This window comes from Clavelina lepadiformis, chromosome 9 (assembly GCF_947623445.1).
Source record: "Clavelina lepadiformis chromosome 9, kaClaLepa1.1, whole genome shotgun sequence".
NCBI classification, from domain to species: domain Eukaryota; kingdom Metazoa; phylum Chordata; class Ascidiacea; order Aplousobranchia; family Clavelinidae; genus Clavelina; species Clavelina lepadiformis.
Genome location: NC_135248.1, coordinates 9,175,267 through 9,193,659, shown reverse-complemented (window position 1 = coordinate 9,193,659; position 18,393 = coordinate 9,175,267). Strand labels below are relative to the sequence as shown.

General features: G+C 39.9%; 1 protein-coding gene across 1 annotated transcript; it reads left to right on the top strand.

Annotated features, from left to right (window-relative positions):
• Window positions 1–15,136: 15,136 nt before the first annotated feature.
• Window positions 15,137–17,804, top strand: LOC143471036 (uncharacterized). Its single transcript, XM_076969363.1, has 2 exons — window positions 15,137–15,768; window positions 15,849–17,804. The coding sequence occupies exons 1-2, from the start codon at window positions 15,468–15,470 to the stop codon at window positions 17,219–17,221; spliced, it is 1,674 nt and encodes a 557-aa protein (XP_076825478.1). The 5' UTR covers window positions 15,137–15,467; the 3' UTR covers window positions 17,222–17,804.
• Window positions 17,805–18,393: the final 589 nt, after the last annotated feature.

Below are 18,393 nucleotides of genomic sequence, written 5' to 3'. Positions count from 1 at the left end.
ACTGAAGATGACTTTAAAACAAAAGCAAGTTAGTTTGATGTCATTCTACACATGCTCGAGGTAAGTTGAAAGTAGGAGGCTGTGGCTTCATGTTTTCTCAACGAAAAACAGCAACTAAATTGCAGCTGACACAGTTATGGAGTCTGCAGTGCTTTGCTCCCTTAGGAAAGCGCAATAAAAAAAATTATCAAGAAGACGGAAAAGAGCACAATATCTTACGATTCTTCCTTTCATACGTGGTTTACCAATACAGTATGTGAAATATTAGCTTTGTTGGTAATATTGTTATTAAAACCCATTAGCCAGCAAAAGTTCTGTCCCCTAATGGCGGACCCATTAAATAAACCTAGCATGTTATAGCGGGTATGCTGAATGAAACAAGAGCAAAAAATGACAAACGGTATAAAAGACTGCGGCAGCACCTTATTAGTATTCTATTTGAATAAGGTAAGTCAATCTAAGCTTTGGCTCTTCTTTTTTCTACAAATCAATCAAGAGCAGTGCGAAACGCTTTACGTCCCGTATGCACCAGCAGTGCCGTCGTGGATCGAACCCCAGTCGTTAAGGATGTCATTGTAAGTATTATCCGCGTCCGCATGTCTCGTTCAGTCCGATGGACAACCTGACGGATCGTCATTTTGCTGCCGGTGACTGTTCCGGCAAGCGCTTTGCTTTTCGTGTCGTTCCACCTAGATATTAATTCCCATAACTTCCTCTAAGCTCCGTGCCGTCGTCAACTGTAAAGCTTGCCAAAGTCAGTACTGAAGATGACTTTAAAACAAAAGCAAGTTAGTTTGATGTCATTCTACACATGCTCGAGGTAAGTTGAAAGTAGGAGGCTCTGGCTTCATGTTTTCTCAACGAAAAACAGAAACTAAATTGCAGCTGACACAGTTATGGTGTCTGCAGTGTTTTGCTCCCTTAGGAAAGCGCAATAAAAAAAATTATCAAGACGTCGGAAAAGAGCACAATACCTTACGATTCTTCCTTTCATACGTGGTTTACCATCATGTGGAATATTAGCTTTGTTGGTAATATTGTTATTGAAACCCATTAGCCAGTAAAAGTTCTGTTCCCTAGTGGCGGACCTATTTAATGAACCTAGCATGTTATAGCGGGTATGCTGAATGAAACCAGAGCAAAAAATGACAAACGGTATAAAAGACTGCGGCAGCACCTTATCGGTATTCTATTTGAATAAGGTAAGTCAATCTGAGCTTTGGCTCTTCTTATTTCTACAAATCAATCTAGAGCAGTGCGAAAAGCTTTACGTCCTGTATGCACCAGCAGTCCTGTCGTGGATCGAACCCCAGTCGTTAAGGATGTCATTGTAAGTATTATCCGCGTCCGCATGTCTCGTTCAGTCCGATGGACAACCTGACGGCTCGACACTTTTCTGCCGGTGACTGTTCCGGCCAGCGCCTTGCTTTTCGTGTCGTGCCACCTAGATATTAATTCCCATACCATCCTCTAAGCTCCGTGCCGTCGTCAACTGCAAAGCTTGCCAAAGTCAGTACTGAAGATGACTTTAAAACAAAAGCAAGTTAGTTTGATGTCATTCTACACATGCTCGAGGTAAGTTGAAAATAGGAGGCTGTGGCTTCATGTTTTCTCAACGAAAAACAGCAACTAAATTGCAGCTGACACAGTTATGGAGTCTGCAGTGCTTTGCTCCCTTAGGAAAGCGCAATAAAAAAAATTATCAAGAAGACGGAAAAGAGCACAATATCTTACGATTCTTCCTTTCATACGTGGTTTACCTTTATGTGGAATATTAGCTTTGTTGGTAATATTGTTATTAAAACCCATTAGCCAGCAAAAGTTCTGTCCCCTAATGGCGGACCCATTAAATAAACCTAGCATGTTATAGCGGATATGCTGAATGAGACAAGAGCAAAAAATGACAAACGGTATAAAAGACTGCGGCAGCACCTTATCGGTATTCTATTTGAATAAGGTAAGTCAATCTGAGCTTTGGCTCTTCTTATTTTTACAAATCAATCTAGAGCAGTGCGAAACGTTTTACGTCCCGTATGCACCAGCAGTCCTGTCGTAGATCGAACCCCAGTCGTTAAGGATGTCATTGTAAGTATTATCCGCGTCCGCATGTCTCGTTCAGTCCGATGGACAACCTGACGGATCATCACTTTGCTGCCGGTGACTGTTCCGGCCAGCGCTTTGTTTTTCGTGTCGTTCCACCTAGATATTAATTCCCATACCTTCCTCTAAGCTCCGTGCCTTCGTCAACTGTAAAGCTTGCCAAAGTCAGTACTGAAGATGACTTTAAAACAAAAGCAAGTTAGTTTGATGTCATTCTACACATGCTCGAGGTAAGTTGAAAGTAGGAGGCTCTGGTTTCATGTTTTCTCAACGAAAAACAGCAACTAAATTGCAGCTGACACAGTTATGGAGTCTGCAGTGTTTTGCTCCCTTAGGAAAGCGCAATAAAAAAAATTATCAAGACGTCGGAAAAGAGCACAATATCTTACGATTCTTCCTTTCATACGTGGTTTACCATTATGTGGAATATTAGCTTTGATGGTAATATTGTTATTGAAACCCATTAGCCAGCAAAAGTTCTGTCTCCTAGTGGCGGACCTATTAAATAAACCTAGCATGTTATAGCGGGTATGCTGAATGAAACAAGAGCAAAAAATGACAAACAGTATAAAAGACTGCGGCAGCACCTTATCGGTATTCTATTTGAATAAGGTAAGTCAATCTGAGCTTTGGCTCTTCTTATTTCTACAAATCAATCTAGAGCAGTGCGAAACGCTTTACGTCCCGTATGCACCAGCAGTGCCGTCGTGGATCGAACCCCAGTCGTTAAGGATGTCATTGTAAGTATTATCCGCGTCCGCATGTCTCGTTCAGTCCGATGGACAATCTTACGGCTCGTCACTTTGCTGCCGGTGACTGTTCCGGACAGCGCTTTGCTTTTCGTGTCGTGCCACCTAGATATTAATTCCCATAACTTCCTCTAATCTCCGTGCCGTCGTCAACTGCAAAGCTTGCCAGAGTCAGTACTGAAGATGACTTTAAACTAAAGCAAGTTAGTTTGATGTCATTCTACACATGCTCGAGGTAAATTGAAAGTAGGAGGCTTTGGCTTCATGTTTTCTCAACGAAAAACAGCAACTAAATTGCAGATGACACAGTTATGGAGTCTGCAGTGTTTTGCTCCCTTAGGAAAGCGCAATAAAAAAAATTATCAAGACGTCGGAAAAGAGCACAATATCTTACGATTCTTCCTTTCATACGTGGTTTACCATTATGTGGAATATTAGCTTTGATGGTAATATTGTTATTGAAACCCATTAGCCAGCAAAAGTTCTGTCCCCTAGTGGCGGACCCATTAAATAAACCTAGCATGTTATAGCGGGTATGCTGAATGAAACAAGAGCAAAAAATGACAAACGGTATAAAAGACTGCGGCAGCACCTTACCGGTATTCTATTTGAATAAGGTAAGTCAATCTGAGCTTTGGCTCTTCTTATTTCTACAAATCAATCTAGAGCAGTGCGAAAAGCTTTACGTCCCGTATGCACCAGCAGTCCTGTCGTGGATCGAACCCCAGTCGTTAAGGATGTCATTGTAAGTATTATCCGCGTCCGCATGTCTCGTTCAGTCCGATGGACAACCTGACGGCTCGACACTTTTCTGCCGGTGACTGTTCCGGCCAGCGCCTTGCTTTTCGTGTCGTGCCACCTAGATATTAATTCCCATACCATCCTCTAAGCTCCGTGCCGTCGTCAACTGTAAAGCTTGCCAAAGTCAGTACTGAAGATGACTTTAAAACAAAAGCAAGTTAGTTTGATGTCATTCTACACATGCTCGATGTAAGTTGAAAGTAGGAGGATCTGGCTTCATGTTTTCTCAACGAAAAACAGCAACTAAATTGCAGCTGACACAGTTATGGAGTCTGCAGTGTTTTGCTCCCTTAGGAAAGCGCAATAAAAAAAATTATCAAGACGTCGGAAAAGAGCACAATATCTTACGATTCTTCCTTTCATACGTGGTTTACCATTATGTGGAATATTAGCTTTGATGGTAATATTGTTATTGAAACTCATTAGCCAGCAAAAGTTCTTTCCCCTAGTGGCGGACCTATTAAATAAACCTAGCATGTTATAGCGGGTATGCTGAATGAAACAAGAGCAAAAAATGACAAAGAGTATGAAAGACTGCGGCAGCACCTTATCGGTATTCTATTTGAATAAGGTAAGTCAATCTGAGCTTTGGCTCTTCTTATTTGTACAAATCAATCTAGAGCAGTGCGAAACGCTTTACGTCCCGTATGCACCAGCAGTGCCGTCGTGGATCGAACCCCAGTCGTTAAGGATGTCATTGTAAGTATTATCCGCGTCCGCATGTCTCGTTCAGTCCGATGGACAATCTTACGGCTCGTCACTTTGCTGCCGGTGACTGTTCCGGACAGCGCTTTGCTTTTCGTGTCGTGCCACCTAGATATTAATTCCCATAACTTCCTCTAATCTCCGTGCCGTCGTCAACTGCAAAGCTTGCCAGAGTCAGTACTGAAGATGACTTTAAAACTAAAGCAAGTTAGTTTGATGTCATTCTACACATGCTCGAGGTAAATTGAAAGTAGGAGGCTTTGGCTTCATGTTTTCTCAACGAAAAACAGCAACTAAATTGCAGATGACACAGTTATGGAGTCTGCAGTGTTTTGCTCCCTTAGGAAAGCGCAATAAAAAAAATTATCAAGACGTCGGAAAAGAGCACAATATCTTACGATTCTTCCTTTCATACGTGGTTTACCATTATGTGGAATATTAGCTTTGATGGTAATATTGTTATTGAAACCCATTAGCCAGTAAAACTTTTGTTCCCTAGTGGCGGACCTATTAAATGAACCTAGCATGTTATAGCGGGTATGCTGAATGAAACCAGAGCAAAAAATGACAAACGGTATAAAAGACTGCGGCAGCACCTTATCGGTATTCTATTTGAATAAGGTAAGTCAATCTGAGCTTTGGCTCTTCTTTTTTCTACAAATCAATCTAGAGCAGTGCGAAACGCTTTACGTCCCGTATGCACCAGCAGTGCCGTCGTGGATCGAACCCCAGTCGTTAAGGATGTCATTGTAAGTATTATCCCCGTCCGCATGTCTCGTTCAGTCCGATGGACAGCCTGACGGCTCGTCACTTTGCTGCCGGTGACTGTTCCGGCCAGCGCTTTGCTTTTCGTGTCTTTCCACCTAGATATTATTTCCCATACCTTCCTCTAAGCTCCGTGCCGTCGTCAACTGCAAAGCTTGCCAAAGTCAGTACTGAAGATGACTTTAAAACAAAAACAAGTTAGTTTGATGACATTCTACACATTCTCGAGGTGAGTTGAAAGTAGGAGGCTCTGGCTTCATGTTTTCTCAACGAAAAACAGCAACTAAATTGCAGCTGACACAGTTATGGAGTCTGCAGTGTTTTGCTCCCTTAGAAAAGCGCAATAAAAAAAATTATCAAGACGTCGGAAAAGAGCACAATATCTTACGATTCTTCCTTTCATACGTGGTTTACCATTATGTGGAATATTAGCTTTGATGGTAATATTGTTATTAAAACCCATTAGCCAGCAAAAGTTCTGTCCCCTAATGGCGGACCCATTAAATAAACCAAGCATGTTATAGCGGGTATGCTGAATGAAACCAGAGCAAAAAATGACAAACGGTATAAAAGACTGCGGCAGCACCTTATCAGTATTCTATTTGAATAAAGTAATTCAATCTGAGCTATTAGTTTTGTTGTTCGATTATGTCATGTTAAGGTCTTGTATAGGATCTTTAGAAAGTTGAATCATTCTAGCTAAAGACAGCAATATTTAGTGTTTTGTTTGAAAACTTTAAAACAAGAACCAGTCTTACTTACCAAAAAGTCCTTTTCAGGACTAGTAAGACAATATGACCTACGCAGACAAGGTCAAAAAGAAAAGTCAGTGGGTTTTCAAAGTTCCAGAAAACTACAGCAGAGAATTTGAAGTGACTGCAAAGTTCGCCCAACCAATGAAACGAGGAGAGATATATCAGCTACTCACTTCGATTAAAATGCCACTAAGCGCAATTGAAGGCATAGTTCAACGCCCTGGAAGCATCGTCGATTTCACTGTTGAAAACAAGAAAGGAGCAATAAAATTGGCAAATGCACTAGAACAAGTAGAAGGGATCAACAGTGCAATAGCTCATGGTGACGAACATGCGGAGTTAACTGTCTCATGGGTACCGCCTAACTTCCCCCAAGAAAGTATTAGAGAAGCTCTTGCAAGCCTAGGAATCTCGAAACCAGCCACCTACGGTCGAGATAGAACGAGACAAAAAAAAGACGGAAGGAGAATCTTTACAGTCAAGAAGGCTCTATTAAGAGAATTCAAGCCACCATCTTTCATTTACTTCGGACATTACAGATTCATGCTGAATTATGAAGGTCAAAAAAAAACATGCAGTCGCTGCGCCGAAGACGACCACATCGCAAAAGACTGCCCGTACAGGCAACAACGGAGAGTTGTGACTTCGCAAGCGTGGGAATCAGAAAACTCAAAGACCACAAGAGCATCGGATCAGTCTTCCGATGAAAGCTCGCCAATGCTCGAACGACCGTACATTCCATGTGAAGAGACATTTCCAAAACTTGATAACCCGATGATTCACTCTACGCCAAACGAGGACAAATCCAAAACAGGTAACAAAAATATCAACCAAGAAATTGACCATTTTGACGGTTCAATCAGGGAAACAAAAGAAAACAGAAGCCAACTCACAGCTGAAAGAACAAATAAAGGTCTAAAAAGAAGGGAAAGGGACTCTGGCAGCTCCCAAAACTCGACAAAGGACAAACCTCCCAGCAGGAAACACAAGGACGATGAAGACACCACCGACAACTCAGATGAAGACCCGACAGAATACAGCATTCCAGAGGAACAGGAAAAAGGTACAATACTCTGCGAATGTAACAATTTAATACCGAAACCAGTAGGACGTGAAAAAACATTTTGTCATTCGTGTAAGTTGGTCTACTACAGATGTAACTGTATAGAAAACAACGAAAAATGCGCAAATAGCCTGAGACAAAAAAAGTGTGACAATTGCGATCACCAATACGTGCCAGACGCAACTTTTCTAAACACGACGATTTATTAATGTTTAACTACATCAAAACAATAGCCCATTTAAAAAATGTGTATTTTTGTAAAGTGTTTTGTAATCTGGACATTGTTTTTTATGTTAAAACCTACACCGTTATTTTTTATATCAGTAGAACGAACGTTTTTTTATCTGGAATCAACTTTTATCACTTCAAAAACAATGACTTGCTACCTTAAAATTTGCACCCTAAACTGCCATGGGTTAAATGATAAGGCAAAACGTGCAGAGCTTTTTAGCACCTTAAAGAAAGATAAGGCCCACATTTTTCTACTACAAGAAACCAAATGTCCCCCTGATAAAGAAAATGATTGGTGCAAGGAATGGGGTGAGTCAAAAGCGCTTTTTAATTCGGCACCCAAAAAGAAATTCCAAGACAAGGGAGTCGCAATTCTAATCAATCACCCTGCAATTACATTCAAAGAAGTAAATCACGACGTAGAGGGTAGAATAATCAGTGCGGTTTTATCAATACATGGTCACCTTTTAAAAGTAATAAATATTTACGCACCAAACGTAAATTCCGGAGATATTCGCGAAAACGATAGATTTTTTAAACAAATGTACCAGTATGTCGATGGAAAATTGCCCACAGTCCTAGCCGGCGACTTTAATATTGTCGACGACCTGACTTTAGACAAACATCCCCCTCTTCGAAATCGATATAAAAAAACCGAACTAATGAAACTCTGCGAAACATATGATCTAAAAGATCATTTTCGGGAAATATACGGCCAAAAGAAAATTTATACGTGGCAGAACGGAATCAGCAAATCGCGCCTTGACAGATTTTATCTGTCAAAATATCTCCACGCAACAGAAATTAGCCAGCAACCGTCTCATTTGACAGACCACGAAAAAATAACAATAAACTTAAATGTCGCCGCCCCTCCTCCTAGAGGTATCGGCCTCTGGAAGAATAATACGCAAACTTATGCAGATAAGGAATTTCTCGAAGTTTTAGAATGCAAATGGAAACAATGGTGCACGCTGCAAGAATTTTTATATAAAACCCCCAGTGATTGGTGGACGGACACCAAACGTAGGTTAAAAGCATTAATTGTGGAATTTACAAAAGGCCGACACGCTGAAAGAAAAATGTATGAAGATTACTTAGTGACTAATTTGAAATCCGCACAAAGTCGACTCGGTGACAACCCGGCCAACCACTGTAAATATGTTGAAGCGAAACGAGAACTAAGAAATTATAGAAAGAAACGAATTTATGAATCGATCTTAAAAAACAGAGAAAGTAAAGAAAAAATTGGCTCACGGGAATTTTTTGCACATTTTAATAAAAAACGTTCACAAACATATATCGAAGAAATATATGACAAAAACGGCTTGCCCACCAGCGTACCGGGAGAAATGCTACGAACCACAAAAAATTATTATACCAAGTTATACTCGTCAAGAAAAACAGATGTAGAAATACAAGATTTTTTCATTTCGAGCAATCTGCGCCATATTTCGCACGAAAGTGCTCTAAAATTAGATTGTGAAATAAGCAATGCCGAAATCCAAAACGTTGTCAAGACTCTTGCAAATGGGAAATCGCCTGGGCCGGACGGACTAAGCGGTGAATTTTATAAAACCTGTTGGAATATAATAGGTGACAAAATGAGCGAAATCTTTAAACACTGGTTTAAAGAGAAAAAAATCCCCAAAGAAATTAAGAAAGGTGCCATAACTCTAATTTATAAAAAAGGCGATGATGCAGACCTAGACAACTACCGACCAATTACCCTGTTAAACTTAGACTACAAAATATATACAAAAATACTGGCAAATAGAATAAGGGAAACTCTCAAAGAAGTGATACATGAGCATCAGTACGCCACAAAAGGTAAACAATTATCAGAAGCCACGATCCTTTTAAGAGATTTACATGATAATGCGAAAAGAAAAATGCAAAACCTGTATTTTTTATCCCTTGATTTTAAAAAAGCCTTCGATTCAATAGAACATAATTGGTTAATGAGAGTGTTGACTGAAATGCGGTTCCCAGAAACACTATGTGCATGCATAAGAGATCTGTATAGCGATAGCGTCGCGAAAATAATTTTAAACGGACACCTGTCAAAAGATTTTAAATTGAACCGAGGCGTGAGACAAGGAGACCCCTTAAGCCTGCACTTGTTTTTAATAGCGGTAGAGCCTTTAATGTCTAAGCTCAATGACACTGCACATATCAAAGGTCCTCAGTTAAGCGACAGAAAAGAAGTAAAATGCGTAAATTACGCTGATGACACAACGTTGTGTTTTAAAAACCCTGCTGATATCCATCTCGCGCTCGATTTAGTCGACAGATTTTCAAAAGCATCTGGCTTAACCTTAAACGAAGCTAAAACCAAAGGATTAGCTGTGAATCAGCCGGTAGACAACCCACTCTTGCCCAAACTATCCTGGACAAACACAAGTATAGAGTTATTGGGATATGAAATCGGAAATGTTATAGAACGCCAACAATGGGAAAACTTAATTCCAAAGGTAAAAGAGCAACTAAAAAGTTTGAGCACAAACTATGCCACCTATGAAGCTAAAGCAGTTTTATTAAAATCAAAAATCCTGCCAGTAATTACTCAGGTTGCCAAAACATACCCCCCAGACCAAGACATAATTGGGAAATTAAATAATCATGTTCTGCAGTACGTGCAAGGCAAAGAAACAACTGTTTCTATCGATATTTTACAACGCAATAATTTAGAAGGCGGCTACCGAATGCCAAACATCCAAGTCTACGCCGATCTGACTTATGTCAAATCGATACAAAAGTATTGCCTCGGCAGAGTGATGAACGAGCCAATGTCAACACACGATAGATATGTGGAGTACCAATTAGGACACGTTTTAGCTAATGTACTCGATGTCCAGAAACTAAACAGTATCCCGCACATCGCACAACCAAGTCCCTATTATTGGAAAATCCGGGAAATTGTTGAAAAATACAAACTAAGTAAAGTTGAATTAGCCAGTCCAAAACTAGGAAACACGTATAGACGAATAATCAAAGAAAGCACTCCAGAAACGCAGTCGAGTGAAAAAAACCGAGTTAAATGGGCTAGGATTCATAACCCGTTTTTACCAAATTATTTGAAAACCTTCAACTACAGATGCGCATGGAATCTACTACCCTTTAGGGGAAAATGCGGTTTTTTCCAAATAAACTCTGATACATCGTGCGCATTTTGCGGCATTGGTCCAGATACCGACTACCACACTTTCCGAAAATGCGACAAGATAAAGCGACTTTGGGATACAGTAAAAACGTTTGCGCAAAAATTCGCCAACCTCAACCCGGCTATGACAAAAATCGAGGACTTGGAAAGTTTTAACTTTAAACGGATCGAAAACGAAATAATGGACCAGACTTTGAGCACATTGATCACCATGGTTAAACACCAAATATGGAAAATTAGGAACAAATCTATATATGAGAACAAATCTCCTCCAACCCTTGACAAATTGGTGACAAGCATAGACCGGGCATTTAAATACAGATTCAATCAAATGGTAGAAGGTGGGAGGCTCGAATTGCGTTTGGACCCCGCTTTTAAACTGAATGATTTAATGCCACCGTAATCGTATAAACTCAATCGTAGTGTAATTTGTATTGTATATTGTCTTTACATCGCTATGTTCGTGCCTTTAAAGTTTTTTCGACTATGTATATATCTTGTCAAGCATTGCCGCATGGCACATAAACAAATGGTGTATTTCGTAATTGATTGCGATTATGTTGCTATGTGTGATTATTAGAAGTGAAGGTGGGTCACCTTTGGTATCAATTTGAAAATCATGAACCGAAAAACTATACTGTGTAAATAGTTGTTTTTCGTGTATTCTCATATTTTGTTCCGTGTACCTTTTGTTTGTTTTTTTTTATTATTTGCGTGTTAAGAACTAGCGTGCAAATAAACAAACCAATTGGCTCTTCTTATTTCTACAAATCAATCTAGAGCAGTGCGAAAAGCTTTACGTCCTGTATGCACCAGCAGTCCTGTCGTGGATCGAACCCCAGTCGTTAAGGATGTCATTGTAAGTATTATCCGCGTCCGCATGTCTCGTTCAGTCCGATGGACAACCTGACGGCTCGACACTTTTCTGCCGGTGACTGTTCCGGCCAGCGCCTTGCTTTTCGTGTCGTGCCACCTAGATATTAATTCCCATACCATCCTCTAAGCTCCGTGCCGTCGTCAACTGTAAAGCTTGCCAAAGTCAGTACTGAAGATGACTTTAAAACAAAAGCAAGTTAGTTTGATGTCATTCTACACATGCTCGATGTAAGTTGAAAGTAGGAGGCTCTGGCTTCATGTTTTCTCAACGAAAAACAGCAACTAAATTGCAGCTGACACAGTTATGGAGTCTGCATTGTTTTGCTCCCTTAGGAAAGCGCAATAAAAAAAATTATCAAGACGTCGGAAAAGAGCACAATATCTTACGATTCTTCCTTTCATACGTGGTTTACCATTATGTGGAATATTAGCTTTGTTGGTAATATTGTTATTGAAACCCATTAGCCAGCAAAAGTTCTGTCCCCTAGTGGCGGACCCATTAAATAAACCTAGCATGTTATAGCGGGTATGCTGAATGAAACAAGAGCAAAAAATGACAAACGGTATAAAAGACTGCGGCAGCACCTTATCGGTATTCTATTTGAATAAGGTAAGTCAATCTGAGCTTTGGCTCTTCTTTTTTCTACAAATCAATCTAGAGCAGTGCGAAACGCTTTACGTCCCGTATGCACCAGCAGTGCCGTCGTGGATCGAACCCCAGTCGTTAAGGATGTCATTGTAAGTATTATCCGCGTCCGCATGTCTCGTTCAGTCCGATGGGCAACCTGACGGATCGTCATTTTGCTGCCGGTGACTGTTCCGGCAAGCGCTTTGCTTTTCGTGTCGTTCCACCTAGATATTAATTCCCATAACTTCCTCTAAGCTCCGTGCCGTCGTCAACTGTAAAGCTTGCCAAAGTCAGTACTGAAGATGACTTTAAAACAAAAGCAAGTTAGTTTGATGTCATTCTACACATGCTCCAGGTAAGTTGAAAGTAGGAGGCTGTGGCTTCATGTTTTCTCAACGAAAAACAGCAACTAAATTGCAGCTGACACAGTTATGGAGTCTGCAGTGCTTTGCTCCCTTAGGAAAGCGCAATAAAAAAAATTATCAAGAAGACGGAAAAGAGCACAATATCTTACGATTCTTCCTTTCATACGTGGTTTACCAATACAGTATGTGAAATATTAGCTTTGTTGGTAATATTGTTATTAAAACCCATTAGCCAGCAAAAGTTCTGTCCCCTAATGGCGGACCCATTAAATAAACCTAGCATGTTATAGCGGGTATGCTGAATGAAACAAGAGCAAAAAATGACAAACGGTATAAAAGACTGCGGCAGCACCTTATTAGTATTCTATTTGAATAAGGTAAGTCAATCTAAGCTTTGGCTCTTCTTTTTTCTACAAATCAATCAAGAGCAGTGCGAAACGCTTTACGTCCCGTATGCACCAGCAGTCCTGTCGTGGATCGAACCCCAGTCGTTAAGGATGTCATTGTAAGTATCATCCGCGTCCGCATGTTTCGTTCAGTCCGATGGACAACCTGACGGCTCGTCACTTTGCTGCCGGTGACTGTTCCAGACAGCGCTTTGCTTTTCGTGTCGTTCCACCTAGATATTAATTCCCATACCTTCCTCTAATCTCCGTGCCTTCGTCAACTGCAAAGCTTGCCAAAGTCAGTACTGAAGATGACTTTAAAACAAAAGCAAGTTAGTTTGATGTCATTCTACACATGCTCGAGGTAAGTTGAAAGTAGGAGGCTGTGGCTTCATGTTTTCTCAACGAAAAACAGAAACTAAATTGCAGCTGACACAGTTATGGAGTCTGCAGTGTTTTGCTCCCTTAGGAAAGCGCAATAAAATAAATTATCAAGACGTCGGAAAAGAGCACAATATCTTACGATTCTTCCTTTCATACGTGGTTTACCATTATGTGGAATATTAGCTTTGATGGTAATATTGTTATTGAAACCCATTAGCCAGTAAAACTTTTGTTCCCTAGTGGCGGACCTATTAAATGAACCTAGCATGTTATAGCGGGTATGCTGAATGAAACCAGAGCAAAAAATGACAAACGGTATAAAAGACTGCGGCAGCACCTTATCGGTATTCTATTTGAATAAGGTAAGTCAATCTGAGCTTTGGCTCTTCTTTTTTCTACAAATCAATCTAAAGCAGTGCGAAACGCTTTACGTCCCGTATGCACCAGCAGTGCCGTCGTGGATCGAACCCCAGTCGTTAAGGATGTCATTGTAAGTATTATCCCCGTCCGCATGTCTCGTTCAGTCCGATGGACAACCTGACGGCTCGTCACTTTGCTGCCGGTGGCTGTTCCGGCCAGCGCTTTGCTTTTCGTGTCTTTCCACCTAGATATTATTTCCCATACCTTCCTCTAAGCTCCGTGCCGTCGTCAACTGCAAAGCTTGCCAAAGTCAGTACTGAAGATGACTTTAAAACAAAAACAAGTTAGTTTGATGACATTCTACACATTCTCGAGGTGAGTTGAAAGTAAGAGGCTCTGGCTTCATGTTTTCTCAACGAAAAACAGCAACTAAATTGCAGCTGACACAGTTATGGAGTCTGCAGTGCTTTGCTCCCTTAGGAAAGCGCAATAAAAAAAACTATCAAGACGTCGGAAAAGAGCACAATATCTTACGATTCTTAATTTCATTGGTGGTTTACCTTTATGTGGAATATTAACTTTGTTGGTAACATTGTTATTAAAACCCATTAGCCAGCAAAAGTGCTGTCCCCTAGTGGCAGTCCCATTAAATATACCTAGCATGTTATAGCGGGTATGCTGAATGAAACAAGAGCAAAAAATGACAAACGTTATAAAAGACTGCGGCAGCACCTTGTCGATATTCTATTTGAATAAGGTAAGTCAATCTGAGCTTTGGCTCTTCTTTTTTCCAGAAACACTATGTGCATGCATAAGAGATCTGTATAGCGATAGCGTCGCGAAAATAATTTTAAACGGACACCTGTCAAAAGATTTTAAATTGAACCGAGGCGTGAGACAAGGAGACCCCTTAAGCCTGCACTTGTTTTTAATAGCGGTAGAGCCTTTAATGTCTAAGCTCAATGAGACTGGATATATCAAAGGTCCTCAGTTAAGCGACAGAAAAGAAGTAAAATGCGTAAATTACGCTGACGACACAACGTTGTGTCTTAAAAACCCTGCTGATATCCATCTCGCGCTCGATTTAGTCGACAGATTTTCAAAGGCATCTGGCTTAACCTTAAATGAAGCTAAAACCAAAGGATTAGCTGTGAATCAGCCGGTAGACAACCCACTCTTGCCCAAACTATCCTGGACAAACACAAGTATAGAGTTATTGGGATATGAAATCGGAAACGTTATAGAACGCCAACAATGGGAAAACTTAATTCCAAGGGTAAAAGAGCAACTAAAAAGTTTGAGCACAAACTATGCCACCTATGAAGCTAAAGCAGTTTTATTAAAATCAAAAATCCTGCCAGTAATTACTCAGGTTGCCAAAACATACCCTCCAGATCGAGATATAATTGGGAAATTAAATAATCATGTTCTGCAATACGTGCAAGGCAAAGAAAGAGTTGTTTCCATCGATATTTTACAACGCAATAAGTTAGAAGGCGGCTACCGAATGCCAAACATACAAGTCTACGCCGATCTGACTTATGTCAAATCTATACAAAAGTATTGCCTCGGCAGGGTAATGAACGAACCAATGTCAACACATGATAGATATGTGGAGTACCAATTAGGACACGTTTTAGCTAATGTACTTGATGTTCAAAAACTAAACAATATCCCGCACATCGCACAACCAAGTCCCTATTATTGGAAAATCCGGGAAATTGTTGAAAAATACAAACTAAGTAAAGTTGATTTAGCCAGTCCAAAATTAGGAAACACGTATAGACGAATAACACTGTGCTGCGTTAATTTTTAGGTTACTAAAGTATTGACGGTTCTTAGTGTACTTTTTGATGCTGAATCCAAAACTGTTATCCGTTTTCTTCAATCAGGTCTAGTTTTTTTGCAAATTGCATTTGAAATTTTTGACAACTTCAGCTTTCAGCGTTTGCGATTGAGATTTGTGGTGTCATAAAAATGATTTAGCTTTTGAATTAAGTTTTGATGAAACTTGAGTGACATCACAATGAGAAGAACATAACGAATGCACCTGGTGCTTGAAAAGTTAAACTTCTGAACTTGTTTTTACAGGCTAGTTTAGTGTGCAGTTTAGATGATTTGTTTTTACAGTACTGTACAATGAGAAAGTGCAAAAACGATCCAGACAGGTTCTGTTACATATGTGGCAAGGTCACCCTGCGCAGTCGCCAAGCAAAAATTACGCAGTTTGTTAAGAAAGCATATTATGCGTATTTTGGAGTAAAACTAGGCGATCAGGACAAGGCATTTGCTCCGCACATATGTTGTAAAGCCTGCGTTAAAAACTTGAGATTATGGAGCCTAAAGAAAATAAAGAGCCTTCCTTTTGGTATTCCTATGGTATGGAGAGAAGGAAAAGACCATGTCACTGATTGTTATTTTTGCATGACCAACTTACAAGGTATGCTGATACTTGCACTGTATGGAGGCATTTTCATTAATTGCTTGATTTAAGAGTAAAAGTGTTCTTTTTCATTTTAGGAATAAACCGGAAGAACAAACAACATGTGAAGTACCCTGATGTTTCTTCAGCCATGAAACCAGTACCACATGGCCCTGGTATTCCTGTTCCAGAACCACCTGGAGAAATAAGTGAAATGGAGTGTTCTTCATCTGCAGAGAGCAAAGCAAGTGAACAAGACACATGGGATGCAGAGCAAAGTACAAGCCAACCGAAGCCTCTTACACAGCCTGAGCTGAATGACCTAACACGAGATTTAAATCTCACCAAAGAATCCGCTCAGCTCCTAGGATCACGACTACGTGAGAACAACTTGCTAGCTCCATGCACCACATATTTCTGGTATCGGTATAGAGATAAAGAGTTTAGAAAATATTTCAATTATGACGAAGACCATTCCCTAGTATACTGTCAAGATGTTTCAGGATTAATATTATCTTTGGGCATAGTCTACAGTTCGGCAGAATGGCGATTGTTTTTGGACTCATCTGTAAAGAGTTTGAAGGTAGTATTACTACACAATGGCAATAAGATTGGTTCTGTTCCTGTTGGACATTCAGTGAAGCTCACTGAATGCTATGAAGACATGAAATTCCTTTTGAAATCTCTTCAGTATAGCCAACACAAATGGAAAATATGTGGAGACTTAAAAATGATTTCAATACTTCTTGGGTTACAGGCCGGTTACACTAAACATCCATGTTTTTTGTGTCTGTGGGACTCGAGGGCTGATGATCGCCACTACACACAAATTAGCTGGCCACCCAGAACAAGTTTTACACCTGGTTTTAAAAATGTCAAATTTGCTTACTTAGTTGATCCACAAAATATTCTTTTGCCACCTCTCCACATTAAACTTGGTCTCATGAAAAACTATACCAAAGCACTTGATAAGGATGGCCCAACCTTCAAGTTCTTACAAATGAAATTTCCCCGTATCTCTGAAGCGAAGCTACGAGCAGGAGTCTTTGATGGGCCACAGATCCGTGAGCTGATGAAAGACGAAGGTTTTACTGCACACATGAGTGCAGTAGAAAAAAGAGCATGGACAGGATTTCGAGCAGTAATTTCAAACTTCCTTGGAAAGCATAGAAGCCCTGATTATGAAGCACAGGTTAAAGAGCTGCTTGAAAGTTTTCAATCCCTTGGAGCCCGGATGTCTGTAAAAATGCACTTTCTGAGTTCGCATTTAGATTACTTTCCTGACAACTGTGGTGACTACAGCGAAGAACAGGGAGAGAGATTCCACCAAGACCTTCGCCATATGGAAGAAAGGTACCAAGGATACTGGGATGTAAACATGCTTGCAGATTACTGTTGGTGCTTAAAAAGAGATCTTCCCAATACCACACATAGAAGAAAATCTTTGAAGCAACACTTTTTGTCAGCATAAATCATTTGTATTTATATTGTTATTGCATTTAACGTCGTAATATCATCATGTGCCGCACAACGCTTTCTGTGTTAAGCTATTTCGAACACTTCATTTTTATTTCACACATTGATGTTGGCAAGTATTTCACATTTAAAACACATTTGTGATGTGAAGTGTTTACGTGTCTATAGTGTAACATATTAACTTCTACTTTTAAGTTGAGCGCCGTTGAACAAAATTATGTGTTAGGAAGCTTTCTTGGTTAGTTGTAAGTGCCTTTATTTCAACTGTGTCATTATATTTTTTTAGTATTTAAAATGGCTGTCATTGCAAAAACCTTACATTCAAATAAAAATACCATCTTGCGAAAATTGACAACATGCATGACCAATTAAGCTACCCCAGAAATTAGTTTCTTTGTGCACAATAATGACCAAAGCTAGCATAATTAAATATGTGATAGAAAAAAAACTTGACCTGATTGAAAAAAACTGGTTGCATTTTTGAGTTCAGCGCAAAAAATCGATTCAGAAACAGTTAAAACATCTTTGACCTATGAAAAAAAATTTTCAAACGCAGCACAGTGTAATCAAAGAAAGCACTCCAGAAACGCAGTCGAGTGAAAAAAACCGAGTTAAATGGACTAGGATTCATAACCCGTTTTTACCAAATTATTTGAAAACCTTCAACTACAGATGCGCATGGAATCTACTACCCTTTAGGGGAAAATGCGGTATTTTCCAAATTAACTCTGATACATCGTGCGCATTTTGCGGCATTGGTCCAGATACCGACTACCACACTTTCCGAAAATGCGAAAAGATAAAGCGACTTTGGGTTACAGTAAAAATGTTTGCGCAAAAATTCGCCAACCTCAACCCGGCTATGACAAAAGTCGAAGACTTGGAAAGTTTTAACTTTAAACGGATCGAAAACGAAATAACGGACCAGACTTTGAGCACATTAATCACCATGGTTAAACACCAATTATGGAAAAGTAGAAACAAATTTATATATGAGAACAAATCTCCTCCACCCCTTGACAAATTGGTGACAAGCATAGACCGGGCCTTTAAATACAGAATAAATCAAATGGTAGAAGGTGGGAGGCTCGAATTGCGTTTGGACCCCGCTTTTAAATTGAATGATTTAATGCCACCGTAATCTTGTAAACTCAATCGTAGTTTAAT